General features: G+C 43.9%; 1 protein-coding gene across 2 annotated transcripts in view; it reads right to left on the reverse strand.

Annotated features, from left to right (window-relative positions):
* Positions 1–2,646: 2,646 nt before the first annotated feature.
* The window catches only part of LOC112218170 (potassium voltage-gated channel subfamily KQT member 1), a 258,934-nt gene continuing 241,954 nt past the window's right edge, over positions 2,647–19,626 (reverse strand). For both annotated transcript variants that reach the window (XM_024378753.2, XM_024378752.2), the window contains exon 18: positions 2,647–4,777. In XM_024378753.2, the coding sequence (XP_024234521.1) occupies positions 4,601–4,777 (177 nt within the window). In that variant the 3' untranslated portion in view covers positions 2,647–4,600. The remainder of the gene's footprint in view (positions 4,778–19,626) is intronic.

Here is a 19,626-nt window from a genome sequence, read left to right on the forward strand (position 1 = left end):
TGAAATTTCTTTCCTTCTTTATGTGTATGAGCCAATCAATTGTGTTGTCACAAGGTAGTGGTGGTATACAGAAGATAGCCCTATTTGCTAAAAGACCAAGTCCATATTATGGCAAAAACAGGTCAAATAAGCAAAGCGGCAGTCCATCATTACTTTAAGACATGAAGGTCAGTCAATACGGAAAATTTCAAGAACTTTGAAAGTTTCTTCAAGTGCAGCCGCAAAAACCATCAAGCGCTATGATGAAACTGGCTCTCATGAGGACCGCCACAGGAAAGGAAGACACAGAGGTACTGTTGCTGCAGAGGACAAGTTCATTAGAGTTACCAGCCTCAGCACAAATCAAATTTAAAAAATGCAGCACAAATAAATGCTTCACAGAGTTCAAGTAACAGACAACATCAACTGTTCAGAGGAGACTGCCTGAATCAGGCCTTCATGGTTGAATTGCTGCAAATAAACCACTACTAAAGGTAGAATTGCTGCAAAGAAACCACTACTAAAGGTCGAATTGCTGCAAAGAAACCACTACTAAAGGACACCAATAAGACATTTTTGGTTCCAACCACTTTGTGAGATGCAGAGCAGGTGAATGGATGATCTCACATGTGTGGTTCCCACCGTGAAGGAGGTGCTTTGTTGGTGACACTGTCTGTGATTTATTTAGAATTCAAGGCACCAGGACGGCTATTACAGCCTTCTGCAGTGCTACACCATCCTATCTGGTTTTCACATTTTTTTAAATTTTATTTAGCTAGGCAAGTCAGTTACAAACAAATTCTTATTTATAGTGACAGCCTAGGAACAGTGGGTTAACTGCCTGTTCAGGGGCAGAACAACAGACCTTGTCAGCTTGGGGATTTGAACTTGCAACCTTCCGGTTACTAGTCCAACACTCTAACCACTAGGCTACCCTGCCGCCCCGGCAATGTGTTTATGGTATAGTCAATGTTAGGGCTAATGTTGCTATTGTTTTAGAAAGCCCTTGATACTAGCCAGATGGCCACAGCTATATAACTAGCTACAAGATAACAATGAAACAATTTAATTCACTCTCCATAATCGCATAGAGCCCATATATACATTTTTAGTTAGCTGGCTAAAGTTAGCTAAATGGTTAGCATGATTCGCTAGCTAGGTAAAGTAAAGACACTGCATTTTTATTTTACCTTTATTTAACCAGGCAAGTCAATTAAGAACAAATTCTTATTTTCAATGACGGCCTAGGAACAGTGGGTTAACTGCCTGTTCAGGGGCAGAACGACAGATTTGTACTTTGTCAGGTCAGGGGTTTGAACTTGCAACCTTCCGGTCACTAGTCCAACGCTCTAACCACTAGGCTACCCTGCCGCCGCATTGACTCTTGGCTGCCAGCTGCAGGCAGCTGCTTCAAGGAAACGAATCCATTGTGATTTAATTATAATGCTACTAGCTACAGTGGCCAGATAGCTAGCTTGGGAAAGCATTTAGTGTTGTGTGCATTGTGCTGCACTTACTACCCCATTCAGTTCATATGAAGTGTGTCTAGCTAGCTAACTAATAGGCTAGTGGATATTATCAAACCTAACAAATAAATCCTTCTTCAAGAACAAAACTCCTTCCTCTAGAAAATAAAATGTATTATGCAGCTTCTGATGAAAAGGGGGTGGATTACACCGGGAAAGGTGCCGTATTTTTAAATTTTTCTTATCAATCCTGTCAGCTCCCCCACGCGGAGGTTCGTGCTCTCTGATTAGCCCAAAGTCAAGTTGTCGGCCACTGCCGAGCATTGCGATTCTACAAGTAGAGACTTCAGATTCATCGGTACACAGCAGGTACTTCTTTTGTTCTAGCAAGTGAAGGAACGGCCCCTTACTGTGATAAGTACCTATCAGCAGTCTATCGGCAGTCAGATTCTCTGTGTGTTCCATGCTTTAGCCTGTGATCCTGCTCTTGTGTTCTTCTGACACCAAAACCTTGTTTGAAGTGGGGAGTCGGAGATGAAAGTGGAGTAGCAGGGACCAGGAAGAGCTCAGTAAACAGCAGCTAGACCAGGGGGAGACCAGGGGGCAGGGGCTATCAAGGTCCCCCACCACTGACATAAACCAGGGGAGGACAATGGCAGCATAACACCTCGGCTGGGCTGTGGAGACTATGGCTCTCTGGGTAATTGAAAATGGCTTTGGTCTACTCGTCTACTCCCCTCACCTCCCAATCCTCCTTCCCCTGCCTTCCTCCCCCTCCATCCACCCCTCCCCAGAGACCTCTCTCTCTCCCCGCTCTGGCCGTGCTGTTCTTGGGCTATCCCCAGTATTTATTGGCCTTTGAAGGGAAATATAATTGAGTGGTAATTTGAGATGTATTCTTTCTCTCTCACTCCCCTGCCCACATGCCTCCCTCACTCCTGAATGGTTATGGAATATTGAAGTTCAAAGTAGGCACAGTGAACTTCTTTTTTCTCCCCTGATTGCAGTGTGAAGAAAAAACACTGAATTTAAGTATTTTTAAAAACTTTGTGGGATTGAGAAGCCATGGGTTACCTTGACCTGACGTGGCAAATCAAACAGATGCAGCCAAGAACGAAGGATTGAGTCCAAGGAAAGCAAATTATAGACAAGATGAGCTGGTAATCAAGAAACACTGAGCCCAAGGAGAGCCCAGAAAATATAATGAAATAGATTTTTATTTACACCAGATTTACAGAGGGTTGTGAATATAATTTACAGTCATTCCAATCCGTTTTAAAACACTCTTTGTTTCTCATCATCTCTCAACAGACCAGGAGACTTCCCAGGTTGATCGTTCCACATGATAATAAATATGAGGCAATGTTATTATACACAACTCTTATAAAACTATACAGGTCAGCCAGATGTATGTGGCGCAGTTATGTCAAAGAAACTTGCTTTAAAAAGCAACCTGTTCATAGAAAATACATACAACTAATCTTCAACCACGGCAAAATAATAAAATATATACTAGTAGTGGAGAGTCACTCTCTCTCTCTCTCTCTCTCATACTATAATAATGGAAGGGCTTGCATTCATAGCTTGGTTATTTAAAAAAATATTTTCTACTGGCTATACCCAGCTGTGTCCCGGCCGTCGAGAAATATGTGAGAAACTAAAAGAGAAGCATTCTTTCTATTCAAATGCTTTAAAGGGCTTTGAAATCAAAGCCTGGTACATCTCTCTCTCTTTGTGGTAGCCTGATATTTCAGGGCCTTCACACTAAATTATGTAAGCCTACTGTTTAAATTGTACACATTTTTCCAGTATTTATTTTCATTAGTCAACTCACACACAGAGCAATCTCCCCTTACCAGGAATTCAGCACTTAATTAGAAAGAGAATGAAAAATAATCAGCTCTCTAATGGGGAAAATTCATTTCAAATTGCATACAGCAGTTGGAGTCCAAAGAAGGAAAATAAAAATGTTTTAGCATGAAGAAGGGTGGGTGGTGAAGTGGTTCATAGGAATATCCGAGTGAAAATCTTGGCACGGGGTGTTGAGTCAACTGCAAAAGGCCGTACCATAACTCCCCATACTGTTCTTTCTATCACTGTATTTCTGTAATACTGCACTCTGCCTTGTCACGGCTGTTTTGCTATTTTTATTAGCTTAACCGTAGCCATAAATCAGCGCCAGATTAGTTCCTGCAGAGCTTTTTCCCCCCTCTACTCTGCTCCAGCAGCCCAGGCCCAGCCACTAACAGACACACACTCCGGGCAAAGTCAACAGATCATCTCCTGGTCCTTCTCTATGTCACTTGATAACTACCTACAAACATACGCCAGGCCTAAATACAGTAAGCTGAGACGAATTGGTGGCCATATGGAAATAGTGGTGCTGTATTTAGGTTTTTATGGTGCCAAGATCATCAGTAGGATTTGAAGAATTCCTCTGTTAGACTTCTGGTCTGCTGTGGTCTTTAGTGAGTGCTCCTAATAATGTCATTAATGTGTTGGTTTGCTTGGAAATGATAATAATAATCAGTGCTCTGATGTGCCTCACTGAATGAATACAGTTGAATACATTAGCATAGCTTATGTGACTATTTACAGAGGAGTGAAAGTGGCAGGCTAATCTTATGTAACTAAAGGGGAATTATGTGTGCTTTCCCTACACTCTATGCTGTGGAAGTTTCAGCAGCAGGTTTTCATAGTGCTGCTATTACAAAGGGAGATAGAGAGAAAAAAACTTCTGAAGAAGAGGAGAACCCCGTATCCCCATTCACCATGATGTGGGGACGGAGGATGGACGGCATGACTGTGTGCCTGTGGCTGTCAGTATACTGCTGCCATGTTACCTCTCAAAGTCCTCAAGCCCACCTCTTCACCAGAGGGGAACAGAAGCAGGAGTTGACTTGTTCACATTCTCTTTCTAAGGTCAGAGGTCAAAGACAGTGACATAAAGGTTTTTTTGGGGTTATGAGACAAAGTGTAGCATTGGGTACTACATGTATGAGTAGCCAAACTACACCACCTTCCTAATGAAGTAACAGGAGTACTCTCTTTTTCTTTATTTGAGTCTGTGCCCTCCTGGCCAAGCAGCTAATATCTCATGCCTGGTCCTAGCCCCTGGTGGTTCCATCACTGGCGCCTCTCTGTCCACTGTGACATCACCGCCCCTCGTCCAAGCTGACGCCGATGCTCTGGCGTCTCACGATGCTGATGCGGGAGCTGTAGGGGGCTTGGGGTGGAGGGGCTGGGGCCCTCAGGAGCAGCTCTGCCTTGGGCTTGTACTGGTCCACCAAGATCTTCAGCACTGCCTCCATCTTATGGTCCATCTGGTATATCTATTTATACAACACACACAAAATAAACAACAGAAGGGCACATGTTGTAGGATGGGTGACTACAGGGAGGACATTTAACAAACAACAGAGACGGCCATATTATACCCATGCTTGACTGGCAGGTTGGCATTTATTGAGATGACTCATGTACTGGAGGCAGCTCTGCAGGGTAGTTACTAGCTGGCACAGCCACAAAGTCATACAATCAGATTTTAAACCGAACCCTTGCCTTATTACCACAAGTATTTATATATTCCTGCTACCAGTCACTTTCCAGCCCTGTCTACATGTATATCTGCCTATCACACCTATACTGTAACACTTGCACACACACACCCTCACTCACACACTTACACTTAGATACAAACACCCACCACCACTCCCACCCACCACTTATGCTGCTGCTTATGCTGCTAGTTTACTATTAATATGATTTTTTCTGCTATCAATCACTTTCTCCTAATCCTGCCTATATGTACATATCTACTTCAAATACTCCAGTACCCCTGCACATTGTACATGTATTAGCGCTGACCCTGTATACAGCCCCCTCTGCTATTTCTCGTGTTTTCTTTATTATATACACTACCATTCAAAAGTTTGGGGTCACTCAGGAATGTCCTTGTTTTTGAAAGAGAAGCACATTTTTTTTGTCCATTAAAATAACATCAAATTGATCAGAAATACAGTGTAGACATTGTTAATGTTGTATGTAAATGACTATTTAGGTTGGAAACAGCAGATTTTTAATGGAATATCTACATAGGCGTACAGAGGCCTATGGCACGTTGTGTTAGCTAATTCAAGTTTATCATTTTAAAAGGCTAATTGATCATTAGAAAACCCTTTTGCAATTATGTTAGCACAGCTGAAAACTGTTGTCCTGATTGAAGAAGCAATAAATCTGGCCTTCTTTAGACTAGTTGAGTATTTTTATTTATTTATTTCACCTTTATTTAACCAGGTAGGCAAGTCGAGAACATGTTCTCATTTACAATTGCGACCTGGCCAAGATAAAGCAAAGCAGTTTGACTCATACAACAACACAGAGTTACACATGGAGTAAAACAAACATACAGTCAATAATACAGTTTAAACAAGTCTATATACGATGTGAGCAAATGAGGTGAGATAAGGGAGGTAAAGGCAAAAAAAAGGCCATGGTGGCAAAGTAAATACAAAATAGCAAGTAAAACACTGGAATGGTAGATTTGCAGTGGAAGAATGTGCAAAGTAGAAATAAAAATAATGGGGTGCAAAGGAGCAAAATAAATAAATAAATACATTAAATACAGTAGGGAAAAAGGTAGTAGTTGTTTGGGCAAAATTATAGGTGGGCTATGTTTATAGTATGTGTAGCGTCAGCATTTGTGGGTTTGATTACAGGCTCAAAATGGCCAGAAACAAAGACCTTTCTTCTGAAACTCATCAGTCTATTCTTGTTCTGAGAAATGAAGGATATTATATGCGAGAAATTGCCAAGAAACTGAAGATCTCGTGCAACGCTGTATAATATACCCTTCACAGAACAGCACAAACTGTCTCTAACCAGAATAGAAAGAGGAGTGGGAGGCCCCAGTGTACAACTAAGCAAGAGGACAAGTACATTAGAGTGTCTAGTTTGAGAAACAGACGCCTCACAAGTCCTCAACTGGCAGCTTAGTTAAATAGTACCCGCAAAACACCAGTGTCAACGTCAACAGTGAAGAGGCGACTCCGGGATGCTGGCCTTCTAGGCAGAGTTGCAAAGAAAAAACAATATCTCAGACTGGCCAATAAAATTAAAAGATTAATATGGGCAAAAGAATACAGGACAATTGACAGAGGAACTCTGCCTTGAAGGACAGCATCCCGGAGTTGCCGCTTAACTGTTGACGTTGAGGCTGGTGTTTTGCTGGAGTCGCCTGACCGAGGCCCTTTTCTCCCGATTGCTCAGTTTGGCCGGGTGGACAGATCTAGGAAGAGTCTTGGCGGTTCCAAACTTCTTCCATTTAAGAATGATTGAGGCCACTGTGTTCTTGGGGACATTAAATGCTGCAGAAATGTTTTGGTACCCTTCCCCAGATCTGTGCCTCGACACAATGCTGTTTCGGAGCTCTACGGACAATTCCTTTGACCGAATGGCTTTGTTTTTGCTCTGACATGTACTGTCAACTGCGAATGTCCAAACAATTGAATTTACTACAGGTGAATTACAATCAAGTTGTAGAAATATCTCAAGGATGATCGACGGAAACAGGATGCACCTGAGCTAAATTTCAAATCTCAAAGCAAAGGTTCTGAATACTTATGTAAATAAGGTATTTCTGCTTATTTTTCTTTTTCAATTTGCACAAAATACTAAAAACCTGTTTTCACTTTGTCATTATGGGGTATTGTTTGTAGATTGCTGAGGAATTATTTTTATTTAATCCATTTGAGAATGTGGCTGGAACGTAACTGTCACATTCTGACCTTAGTTATTTTGTTATGTCTTTGTTTTAGTATGGTCAGGGAGTGAGTTGGGTGGGTTGTCTATGTTAGTTTTTCTATGATTTGCTATTTCTGTGTTTGGCCTGGTATGGTTCTCAATCAGAGGCAGCTGTCAATCATTGTCCCTGATTGAGAACCATATTTAGGGAGCCTGTTTTCTATTGTGTTTCGTGGGTGATTATTTTTTTCTGTTTTCTGTTGTGTGTCTGCACCAGCCATTTTCGGTTGTTTCTCTTTGTTATTTTGTTATTTCCGTGTTCATTCTAATAAATATGGACACATACCACGCTGCACCTTGGTCCTCACCTTCTTCCACCATCGACGGCCGTTACAGTAACAAAATGTGTAAAAAGTAAAGGGGTCTGAATACTTTCCGAAGGCACTGTACAGTATATATTTTTAAACTTTTAGTTACACTATTTTGATATTGATTACTGCACTATTGGGTAGAGCTTGCAAGTGAAGTATTTCACTGCACTTGTGCATGTGTCAATAAAACTTGAACTTGAACAATAAACTTAACCACACTTCTAAAATTATGCCTAAACCTAACTTTACATTTTTTATGAATTTTTACGATATATAGCCAATTTTGACTTTGCAGCTGGCCCATCTAGTGGAAATCTAGTAATTATATGTGCGTGACTAGAGTCAATCAGTGAGGGCATTTAAATGGGTGCAGCAGTTGAGGAGTGTCCCTGAGTTTGTGCCTTTCTTTTGTCCGCGATGCCAGGTCTCTAATATGACCCCATCCCAATGACAGACCAGTGGCGTATAATAACATGTTTGTCTATCTGTCACGGTCTACCTACTAAAACCACTCATTATAGCAGCTGGGCCGGTTGAGTGATCCAGGAGTGGGAGGGCTCTTAGCGCACGCACACACACACACACACAAGGAGCTGTGGCTGCAGGCTACTGTTGACATGGTGTTTCAACTGTAAACAGAGGTGTGTGTGTCTGTCACCCAATTGATAGGGACATCGCATCTCCACCAGGCGACTTCTTTCTATTACTAACCCCGACTGTCTGCCGACACACAGACACACACTCGGGCGCACACCCCTTTCTGAACATCAATGAGTTTTTACATATCTTTACTGCAATGCTTTGCGTCTTCATATCTGAGTTATCCAGTTATCTTTTCGGGAAGGCACCATCTTAGGCTTCACTTAACACTACTTGTTAACCTGATTTATAAATGCAATAGAGACCAATGGTAATGGCGTCTTTTTGTAGGAACTAGCTCGTGTTATATACATGAGTTACGTTCATTGGACAAAGCCTATGGGGAAATGAATGGAGCTTTTGTAAGGTTTTTGGATAAGTGCAGAAAATAAGGTCTGAGGTAAACACAGGCTTAGGAGATCTGATATGTTTTGTTCCATGAGATCATCTTCATCAGCTAACGTCACATTTTGTGAATTTTGAAGCATTTATGTAATCAGAAAAAGCACATAAAGGCATAAAGTTCATGTAAACTGACTGCTATTATCTCATAGAACAAAAGGTATACGATCTCCTAAGCCTGTGTTAACCTCAGACCTTATTTTCGGCGTTTATCCCAAAACCCTAGTCTTTCCCCATTCATTTTCCCCATAGGAATGGCTGAACGAACCAGAGGTAAGTCATTTCCGTTTTTTTAGGACTACGAGCTGGCAAACTCTATGGTCATTGAGATACCTGGTAATGGATCCTGACGAGGTTGAAGGGAAGAGAAAAGTACATCAAAGTATGTGAAGGAGCCATGGCATCTCATAAAACAGACAGACTGGAATTTGTAGACTCTCATTCCAGTCATAACTGATAGTGAGGAACCATGCAGTATTTTGTCTGAAATTCACATTGCAGACTTCACCGGTATTTTTTTTGTGTGTTGAGGATTAGGCGCCTCTTATCCATCTTTGAGTGTGTGTGCTTGACAGCCATGACACTTTTATAGTAGACCAGGACATTGGGTATCACTCATTGTTATTGGGATATGAAACCATGGATGAAGGATATTAAATCACATACAATAAGACCCCTCCCCCTCACAGCGATGATTCAAAGTAGGAAGGAAGCAAAATAACAAAAGGTTAGAACAAGCCTTGGATTAGACTACAATGTTTATCATGACCCACATAGATGTGTTAAGAAGATAGACCACATGTAATCTGGGCTAGACTGGGTTAGGGTTAAAATCCTGAACAGGGTTAGGGTTAGGGCTCAAGCTAGAGTTCTGAACAGGGTTAAGGGTTAGGCCTTTCTTGTTACTGTGTTTTTCCTCCTTTTCCGGGGCCTTAAATCCAACCCTAACCCTAACCCTAGCTTCATGTCCACATCCTGGTCCAACCCTAACCCTAACCCTAGCTTCATGTCCACATCCTGGTCCAACCCTAACCCTAACCCTAGCTTCATGTCCACATCCTGGTCCAACCCTAACCCTAACCCTAGCCTCATGTCCACATCCTGGTCCAACCCTAACCCTAACCCTAGCATCATGTCCACATCCTGGTCCAACCCTAACCCTAACCCTACTTTCATGTCTATATCCTGGTCCAACCCTAACCCTACTTTCATGTCTACATCTTGGTCCAACCCTAACCCTAACCCTAGCTTCATGTCTACATCCTGGTCCAAACCTAACCCTAACCCTAGCTTCATGTCCACATCCTGGTCCAACCCTAACCCTAACCCTAACCCTAGCTTCATGTCCACATCCTGGTCCTACCCTAACCCTAGCTTCATGTCCACATCCTGGTCCAACCCTAACCCTATCTTCATGTCCACATCCCGGTTCAACCCTAAACCTAGCCTCATGTCCACATCCCGGTTCAACCCTAAACCTAGCCTCATGTCCACATCCCGGTTCAACCATAACCCTAGCTTCATGTCCACATCCCGGTTAAACCCTAACCCTATCTTCATGTCCACATCCCGGTTCAACCCTAACTCTAACCCCAGCCTCATGTCCACATCCCGGTTCAACCCTAACCCTAGCCTCATGTCCACATCCCGGTTCAACCCTAACCCTAGCCTCATGTCCACATCCTGGTCCAACCCTAACCCCAGACTCATGTCCACATCCTGGTTCAACCCTAACCCTAGCCTCATGTCCACATCCTGGTACAACCCTAACCCCAGACTCATGTCCACATCCCGGTTCAACCCTAACCCTAGACTCATGTCCACATCCTGGTACAACCCTAACCCTAGCTTCATGTCCACATCCTGGTTCAACCCTAACCCTAGCCTCATGTCCACATTGGAATAATAATCCAGATTGGATTAGTTTAGAAACATTTGTTATTTATATTTGAGTAGCATAAGATGAATTAATCAATGTATGTACAAAAATGTAGATATTGAAACAAACAATTTAAAAAATCTACCTGCAATAGAGCATGCTGGGAAAGATGATAATGATGGGTGTGGTTTTGGTTCAACTGTAATTTTGAACACCAACACTAACCGCTTTGTTTAAATGGAACTATTTACAGTGCTAATGTAACTCTTAAATCAACACTAGAAATGTTACATTGAAAAATCAACACTAGTTAACACTGGCCAATTTGCTGCGTGGTATGAAAAGAACTTCCATACATTTCAAGTGCCTTTTAGAATTCTGATGAACCGTGGATGCCACGTCAAGAACCCCACACTTAACTCAAAGGTTCTTTATTGGGCAAGAGTTCTCCAAGGAGCCTTAAGGAAGAACAGTTTAAGAACCTTCATTTTTTTCAGTGTAGCTTCGTGGCCACATCCCAGTCAACTCTCACCCTAGCCTAATAGGTGTTAGGTCAGGGAGCTAACACAAGTCGTCTGGTCTCAGGCAAGGTGCTTTTCAAACCACCTCCATTACACTGATCCTAGATCTATGCCTGCTGGCAACTTCAACCCAGGGTGGGCAGTGGTAGGCAACATAGAAGGGTGTGTGACTGACTGACCGCTGCTGGGATTGTGTCACTGTGGAGGGGCAGGGATGGCTGGTGACATCGCTGTCTGCCTCACTGTGTCAAAGGACATGTGATACACAGACAGGTGATGCCTCAGCTGTCCCCAACCCACCCACCCCACCCTCCTAAACAGCACATGGTACAAACCACCAGACAGCCTCCCCGCCCCACTCATACTATGTGGCACAATCTTTTTTTATATATAGGGCGGGGCACCAAAGCCCTTAGGATAACACAGCAGCCTGAAAAACACAAACATTTTCAATTGAATGTTTAACTGAAACTACATGGGACAAATTTGTTTAGGAGGGGGACAACAAAGCTAGGCTGGGACCCCACCCTGCCAAGCCTAACCAATAGTAGGGGAAACACTGTTCTGAGACCCATAGAGGCCCAACCCTCTCTCTGCAACCCTGTCTGTCCCAAAGTGTCTCTTTACAGGGGGACAGCAGTGGGGGGAACGTGGGCTTAGTGGGGACCAACTGGGGACAGGGGACCAGGACCCAATGGCTGTGTTGACAGAGGAACACCCTTCCGTTCCTGGCTTACCTCCTGCCCCTTCCCTGGGACCAGCTGTATTATCTGCAGAGCAGCCTCACCCAGCCGCTAAATACTGCTGAACGCCAAATGCCCCGTCCTTTGTTCGTTTGAGTTTGTTTGATGACAACAACAACAACAGCAAAGCAGTCAGTTCAGTCCAGAGCTCAGGCTTGTCACAGCTCTGTCCAATTCATACTCATGTGTGACCCTAGTCAGCCTACTAAACACCAATTATCACACAGCAAAAATAAACGAGAGAAATGAAAACCTGCCTCAAATTATAGTAGTTCTTGTCACAGTTAATTAGCACATCTAGCATATCTCCTCCTGCTCACAGACTGGACTAAAAGACTGGACTGCCTGGTCTAATTGCATGGTTCATTTTGAGTCCAAATAAAGGCCATGTCTGCATCTGAAATGGCACCCTAGTACCAATATAGTGCACTACGTTTGACCAGAGTCTATAGGCCCTGGTCAAAAGGTAGTGCACTATATAGCGAATATGTTACCATTTAGGACGCAGTCCATTTCTGGGCTGGGTCGAGGTAGAATATAATATACTGCAGGTCTAAATTTAGACTCTTCTTTTTTTCTTTCCAGAGGGGCAATAGCATAATTACTATGGATAATTACTCTGTGTTGAAGCTGCTTCGGGGAAAAACTGTTCTAGCTTTACCATCGTGAGTGGAACAAACACAGTAGGTTAATCTAAACAAGGTTTCTGGAAGGAGCACTTCAGGGAAACTCTCTGACACGTGTAATCATGTGATTCATACTGCCATCTGTTGGAGGGAGGGAAAGGTTGGGTTGCTGCTGTTGAGGTATTACAGTATATTCATGTTAATGACATGCAGTAATAGCATGGATACTAAGAAATAGAGACGCTCTATTGCAACAAATCCAGGAGAAAGTAATAGGCTTTATTTCCTAGACCTGTAATGTAGAACTATTATTCGGTGATATTATGAAGTGGGCTGTTATTCAGGAGTAAAACACAGGTTTGAATGGCAACATCTCCAGGAATGCCTTAATAAACACGGACCGATGCCGACGTCTTTTTGGATGTCTTTTTTGTTGTTGTTGTTGAACCGGACCAAATCTGAACCAATCATAGACATCTGTTTGGTTCAGATTTGGTCTGGTCCGGTCTGGCCATGATTTGGCCCAGACATACTGTAGACATTGATGTTTGGTTCAGATTTGATCTGGTCTGGACTGGCCTTGATTTCAACGTCCACAGACTGGCCTTGATTTCAACGTCCACAGACTGGCCTTGATTTGGCCCAATCATAGACATTTATGTTTCACAGTTTGGACAGCACAGTACAGTACTGCAGAACACAGCAGTGTACAGTACATTACAGTACAGTAAAGACAAGTGGAGTACAGTACAGTACAGTACAGTAAAGTACAGTACAATACAGTAGAGCAAAGTAGAGGACAGTAAAGTGTTCAGATTTGGTCTCGTCCGGACCAACCACATTTTTACTTGTTTTGGGGCAGAGCTCATTAGAGTAATACCCAGCATGCTTTGTAAGTGTTTGTTTATCCATTTACATTTTCAGTCATTCAGCAGACACTCTTATCCAGAGTGACTTACAGTCAGTGTATTCAGCTAAGGTAGATAAATAACAACATATCACAGTCATAGCAAGAAAAAAACATCTATGTAACTGTTACTGAGGCTCCTCTTTCCTATATTAAATAGACAGAACAATTATTATTGTGATAAAATGGTTATTTCATTGAGAATGTGTGTGCAGTTGAAATTTTGCCATAAAATCAATGACCAAAAAATAGGTATTTTCATTATCTGTAAATGTCTTTTCAGCTTTCATTCAGAACTGAAAATTAACCTGATTTCACTTTTGAACATCCAGATTTAAAAAAAAAGAAAGAATTCAGACGTTGAAGTTGTGTTCATTTCAGGTTATTACTGGGCTGGCATCTAAGAGGAGGTAGCCCTATTAAAAAAACAAGATTTATGTCATTGAACTGCCGTAGCTCTCCATCACCCTTGAACATTGGGAGAGAGTAGGAAAAAAATGGAGCGACAATTGGCAAAAGAAAACAATTCCACAAGTCACGATCGGTGCCCATCATGATATGTGTGACATTTATTTTCCCTCTGGTGACCCTGGACTGGAGCCCCTGCATATCAGCCCAGCCAGCCCCATCCAACCACAGCTGGGGCTCTCTCTCTCTCCCTCACTGTCTCTGGGCCTTGGGTCTGAAGCCGAGGGCATGTCAGTGGAGCTTCCTTTTCCCCTGCACAAGAATAACAACACGGGGTCAGTTCAGGTGAGCCTGGCTCGGCCGAGGGGTTACTCGGGGCCCTCTGCCCAGGCCTCCGCTGCCCTGCCTGGCTGCATTCTCATTGTGTGAAATCCCCCCTCCTATGGCCCCTGACCCAGCCTTACTACCTCCGCCCATCTCCTGGAGCAGAAGCAGAGAGATCTCACACAATGGACAATGTACAGTAGGAGCACACACTGGGCTCGCTGTGTGTATGTGTGTGTGTATATGTTTATGTGTGTGACTAACAAGCTGCACTGTGGTCATCAGAGGTGGGTGGGGGGTAGAAGGAGGGGAGGGTGGATAGAGGGAAGGAGGAACAGAGGGACGGAGGGGGTTGGCTTTTGTCTCCAGCCATGTTTGTACATTTTAAATGGAGGAGAGATGCAGCCGCCCTCCCAGACTCCCAGGGTTAGGCCTTGAGAAGAGTAATGAAGCGAGGAGAGAGGCTGAGCGCAGATGAAGCTTCAGATGACCTATGGGATCTAGTGTACCATATAAGACAGGGAGAGAGAGAGAAGACAGAGAGAGAGAGAAGACAGGGGGAGAGAGCAGACAGAGAGAGAGAGCAGACAGAGAGAAAAGACAGGGAGAGAGAGAGAAGACAGAGAGAGAGAAGACAGAGAGAGAGAGAGAAGACAGAGAGAGAGAAGACAGGGAGAGAGAGAGAAGACAGAGAGAGAGAGCAGACAGAGAGGGAGAGCAGACAGAGAGAGAGAGAAGACAGGGAGAGAGAGAGAAGACAGGGAGAGAGAGAGAAGACAGGGAGAGAGAGAAGACAGGGAGAGAGAAGACAGAGAGAGAGAGAAGACAGGGAGAGAGAGAAGACAGAGAGAGAGAGAAGACAGAGAGAGAGAAGACAGGGAGAGAGAGAGAAGACAGAGAGAGCAGACAGAGAGAGAGAGAAGACAGGGAGAGAGAGAAGACACAGAGAGAGAAGACAGGGAGAGAGAGAGAGCAGACAGAGCGAGAGCAGACAGAGAGAGAGAAGACAGGGAGAGAGAGCAGACAGAGAGAGAGCAGACAGAGAGAGAGAGAGAAGACAGAGAGAGAGAGAAGACAGAGAGAGAGCAGAGAGAGAGAAGACAGGGAGAGAGAGCAGACAGAGAGAGAGCAGACAGAGAAGACAGAGAGAGAGAGAAGACAGGGAGAGAGAGAGAAGACAGGGAGAGAGAGGGAAGACCGAGTGAGAGAGAGAGAAGACAGGGAGAGAGAGCAGACAGAGAGAGAGCAGACAGAGAGAGAGAGAAGACAGAGAGAGAGCAGACAGAGAGAGAGCAGACAGAGAGAGAGAGAAGACAGGGAGAGAGAGCAGACAGAGAGAGAGCAGACAGAGAAGACAGAAAGAGAGAGAAGACAGGGAGAGAGAGAAGACACAGAGAGAGAGAGAAGACAGGGAGAGAGAGCAGACAGAAAGAGAGCAGACAGAGAGAGAGAAGACAGAGAGAGAGAGAAGACAGGGAGAGAGAGCAGACAGAGAGAGAGCAGACAGAGAGAGAGAAGAAGACAGGGAGAGAGAGCAGACAGAGAGAGAGCAGACAGAGAAGACAGAGAGAGAGAGAAGACAGGGAGAGAGAGAAGACACCGAGAGAGAAGACAGGGAGAGAGAAGACAGAGAGAGAGAGAAGACAGAGAGAGAGAGAGAAGACAGGGAGAGAGAGGGAAGACAGGGAGAGAGAGGGAAGACAGAGTGAGAGAGAGAGAAGACAGGGAGAGAGAGCATACAGAGAGAGAGAGCAGACAGAGAGAGAAGAGAGGGAGAGAGAGCAGACAGAGAGAGAGCAGACAGAGAAGACAGAGAGAGAGAGAAGACAGGGAGAGAGAGAAGACATGGAGAGAGAAGACAGAGAGAGAGAGAAGACAGGGAGAGAGAGGGAAGACAGAGTGAGAGAGAGAGAAGACAGGGAGAGAGAGCAGACAGAGAGAGAGCAGACAGAGAGAGAGAAGACAGGGAGAGAGAGCAGACAGAGAGAGAGCGGACAGAGGGAGAGAGAGAAGACAGGGAGAGAGAGCAGACAGAGAGAGAGCAGACAGAGAAGACAGAAAGAGAGAGAAGACAGGGAGAGAGAGAAGACACCGAGAGAGAAGACAGGGAGAGAGAGAAGACAGAGAGAGAGAGAAGACAGAGAGAGAGAGAGAAGACAGGGAGAGAGAGCAGACAGAGAGAGAGCAGACAGAGAGAGAGAGAAGACAGGGAGAGAGAGATCAGACAGAGAGAGAGCAGACAGAGAGAGAGAGCAGACAGAGAGAGAGAGAAGACGGAGAGAGAGAGCAGACAGAGAGAGAGCAGACAGAGAGAGAGAGAAGACAGGGAGAGAGAGCAGACAGAGAGAGAGAGAAGACAGGGAGAGAGAGCAGACAGAGAGAGAGCAGACAGAGAGAGAGAGAGAGAAGACAGGGAGAGAGAGAGCAGACAGGGAGAGAGAGCAGACAGAGAGAGAAGACAGGGAGAGAGAGAGAAGACAGAGAGAGAAGACAGGGAGAGAGAGAGAGAAGACAGAGAGAGATACAGAGAGAGAGAGAAAAAGTGAGAGAGATGTTTTATGATGGGCGTGGAACAGAAAGGTCCTGAGGAGGGAGAGGGAAGAGGGAGGAATGGAGGGAGGAGAGAGGAGGGAGAGGGGAGAACAGACAGATTCACTTCAAAGCAGACTTAGCCCAGTGTCATTTAGAGCGTTGTTTTTCCTGCTTTCTGTATGTTAACTCTTGTCAACTCGTCTCTTTCATATTTGCAATAGAGATTGTTTGTCATGAGATTTGTTATGACAAAGGAATGCGATACTCATATCTCATCGCTTGTGTATATTGATGTATGTGAATGTACACTCCATCTGTATTTGGACAGTGAGGCTTATATTTTACATTTGGCTCTATACTCCAGTGTTTGGGATTTGAGTATCTAGTCCCCTATGTTAAGAAGTCATAAGTATTTGGACACATTCACATAGTGTATCAAAAGAGTCAAAAGTTTAGTATTTTGTCCCATATTTTGAGCACACAATGACTACATCAAGCTTGTGACTCTACAAACTCGTTGGATGGGTTTGCAGTTTGCTTTGGTTGCATTTTGATAATGTTTTGCCCACTGAATGGTGAATGATGACTCGAGTAATTGTCTTTCTAAGTGAGTAGATAAGATGTTTCTGAACATTTCAAAATGAATCTTGACAATTCCATGATCAAGAAAAATCTTGAATGAATCATGAATATTGATGAGTGACATGCCATTCATAGGCTACAACAAAAACATGCTAACATCTCACCATTACCAATAACAGGGGAGGTTAGCATTTTTGGCGGGATAAGATCTTTATTCAATGATTTTTTGGGGTATGTTCATATATGTTATCATGGTAGCATCCACATTAATGTAGAAGTGTTCCCGAAACATCTTCTATTGTTATTTACAATAAAAGTGTCTTCAAAATGACACAATAGAGTATTCACCATTCAGTTCCTGTTGAGCATAACATAACCAGAAACACGACCAAAACAAAACTGCAAATGCATCCAACATGTTTGTAGAGTCACAGCGTGATGTTGTCCTGGCTTGCGCGCTAGGAATACGGGACCAAATACAAAATGTTTGACTACTTAATACACTAGAAGTAATGTTGGGGAGCTACTTGTAGTTAACTAGTAATTAAGCTACATTTTACAGTATCTTGGTGGTAGTTTAACTCAATTCTTATCTTGGTAGTGTTTTCAGAAGTGAATTACTGTTTTGCCATGTAGTGGTGTAGATAACTACTGGAACTACACACTACTAGTTTTGCAAAATGAAAAGAAAAATTTGGTTGAAGTAGGCAAGAATTTATTTTCCTTTTTGGCATCAGACCTGCATAATTCTCACTTGAAACCTAGTTTTTGTGTATAACCCCTAACTGTAACTCCTAACCCTAACCATAAACCTAACCCCTAGCCTAGCTAATGTTAGCCACCTAGCTAACGTTAGCCACAGACATTGGAATTCGTAACATATCATACGTTTTGCATTTCACAGGCATTGTTACGTCTACTCCTGTGTCCGGGTTGCAGCATTAGAGTACAGAGCCAAATACATATTTCTAGCTTCACCGTCCAAATAAATACAGAGGGTAGTGTATGTGTGTGTGTGTTATTGTCATTACCTCAGGACAAACATGACACTGAGGGTGTGGTGTGTTTTACTACAAAGCTGGTACAATCTGCGTAAAGTGTGTGTGTGTACTGTACTGTGTACTGTGTGTAGACTCAGGGCTTGTGTGTTGATTTGAACCGTGCATCTAGGTGTTTTGTGTGTTGATTTTGAATCCAGTGCAGGAGAGAAATACTCCCAAACAAATGTGTGTGTGCACAGATCAAATTCACCAACAACTAACCAATGATCGGACCAACCAACCAGTAACTACGGCCAACTGGAAGCACACGGAGCACAGCTCAGATACACAGAGCCCGTCCGGCCCCTGCCAAGACGAACGGATTCAGTTTAACATTGGCAGATACAATATGTTCTTTGTATTTGTAAAAAGGAGAAAAGGGAGGAGAAGTGGAGGGAGGGCGGTGTGGGTTTTGAGCAGAGGGATTTGGTGGTGGCGTGGAGGGAGAAGGAGGATTTTTTTTTTTTTTTAAAGAACAGGAAATCAAGCGAGAGCACCTGACGCACATGATAAGTATCAAGGCCTTTGCCACGTGCCAAAGCCTTTCCAGGGGGGGCAGGGACAGGCGCTCGCCACCGCCTAATCTCCTTCACTGAGTGGGCGTGCTCTCAAAGCTGCTTTGTTTCAGAGCTACTTTCACAAGGAGGTACAATCCACGTCCGTATGGGGCGAGTGGCCTCTTTCTCTCTCCACCCCACCCCTCAGCCCCTCATCCACATCTCTCACTCCACTCTGCTTAGCACTGTTGTTTGGGAGTGCCATTTTCCTAGTCCCCTGACCCGGGCCGTCAGGGCCCACATACAGTACAGCAGACGGACAGAATGACAGCTGGAGGGACGGGGGGGTTTATTTGATTTACTGATCACCCTGTTTGGACATGACTGAGGAGCTGTGAGGGGGAATGTGTGGGAACAGTGGCGGCTTTCATGTAGAGAGAGAAAAAACCCACCTCGACATCAATTCAGATGGAGAGAGACGTGCGATGGCTTTGAAATTACGGTGGTGGGCCATTAGCGTTTTTCACGTTGAGCGATGTGGGAGTCGGCAAAATGTTACTGAACACCAAATACACGCGGTGGATAAACAGGCTAGTTGCAGGGTGAAGAGGTCAATTATGAGACTTGTTCTGACTGATGAGTTACCTGTCAGACTGCTGAGGCAGCAGTGAATTAGCTTTCGTGTTGTTGCTGCTGCTGTTCTCACAGCAGCGTGGATGCGTGGAAGTCTATCGCTGAATGAGTGCCTGTCAGTTAGTGAATAAATATATCTATATAGGTATCTCATGGTATTATCATCACTGTGGTGTGGAAAATGTAACATTCATGTCTTATATAGGGAGCATCTTACAGCATACCACCTTACTATCAGCCACAGAATTAAATAGAACATCTATTGCATTGTAACTCCATGAGTCCTTCGCAGACCGAGTCAAACCCCCATTTAGTCGGCTCCATCAAGCTGTCAC

This window comes from Oncorhynchus tshawytscha, linkage group LG19, assembly GCF_018296145.1.
Source record: "Oncorhynchus tshawytscha isolate Ot180627B linkage group LG19, Otsh_v2.0, whole genome shotgun sequence".
In the NCBI taxonomy this organism is placed as follows: Eukaryota; Metazoa; Chordata; class Actinopteri; order Salmoniformes; family Salmonidae; genus Oncorhynchus; species Oncorhynchus tshawytscha.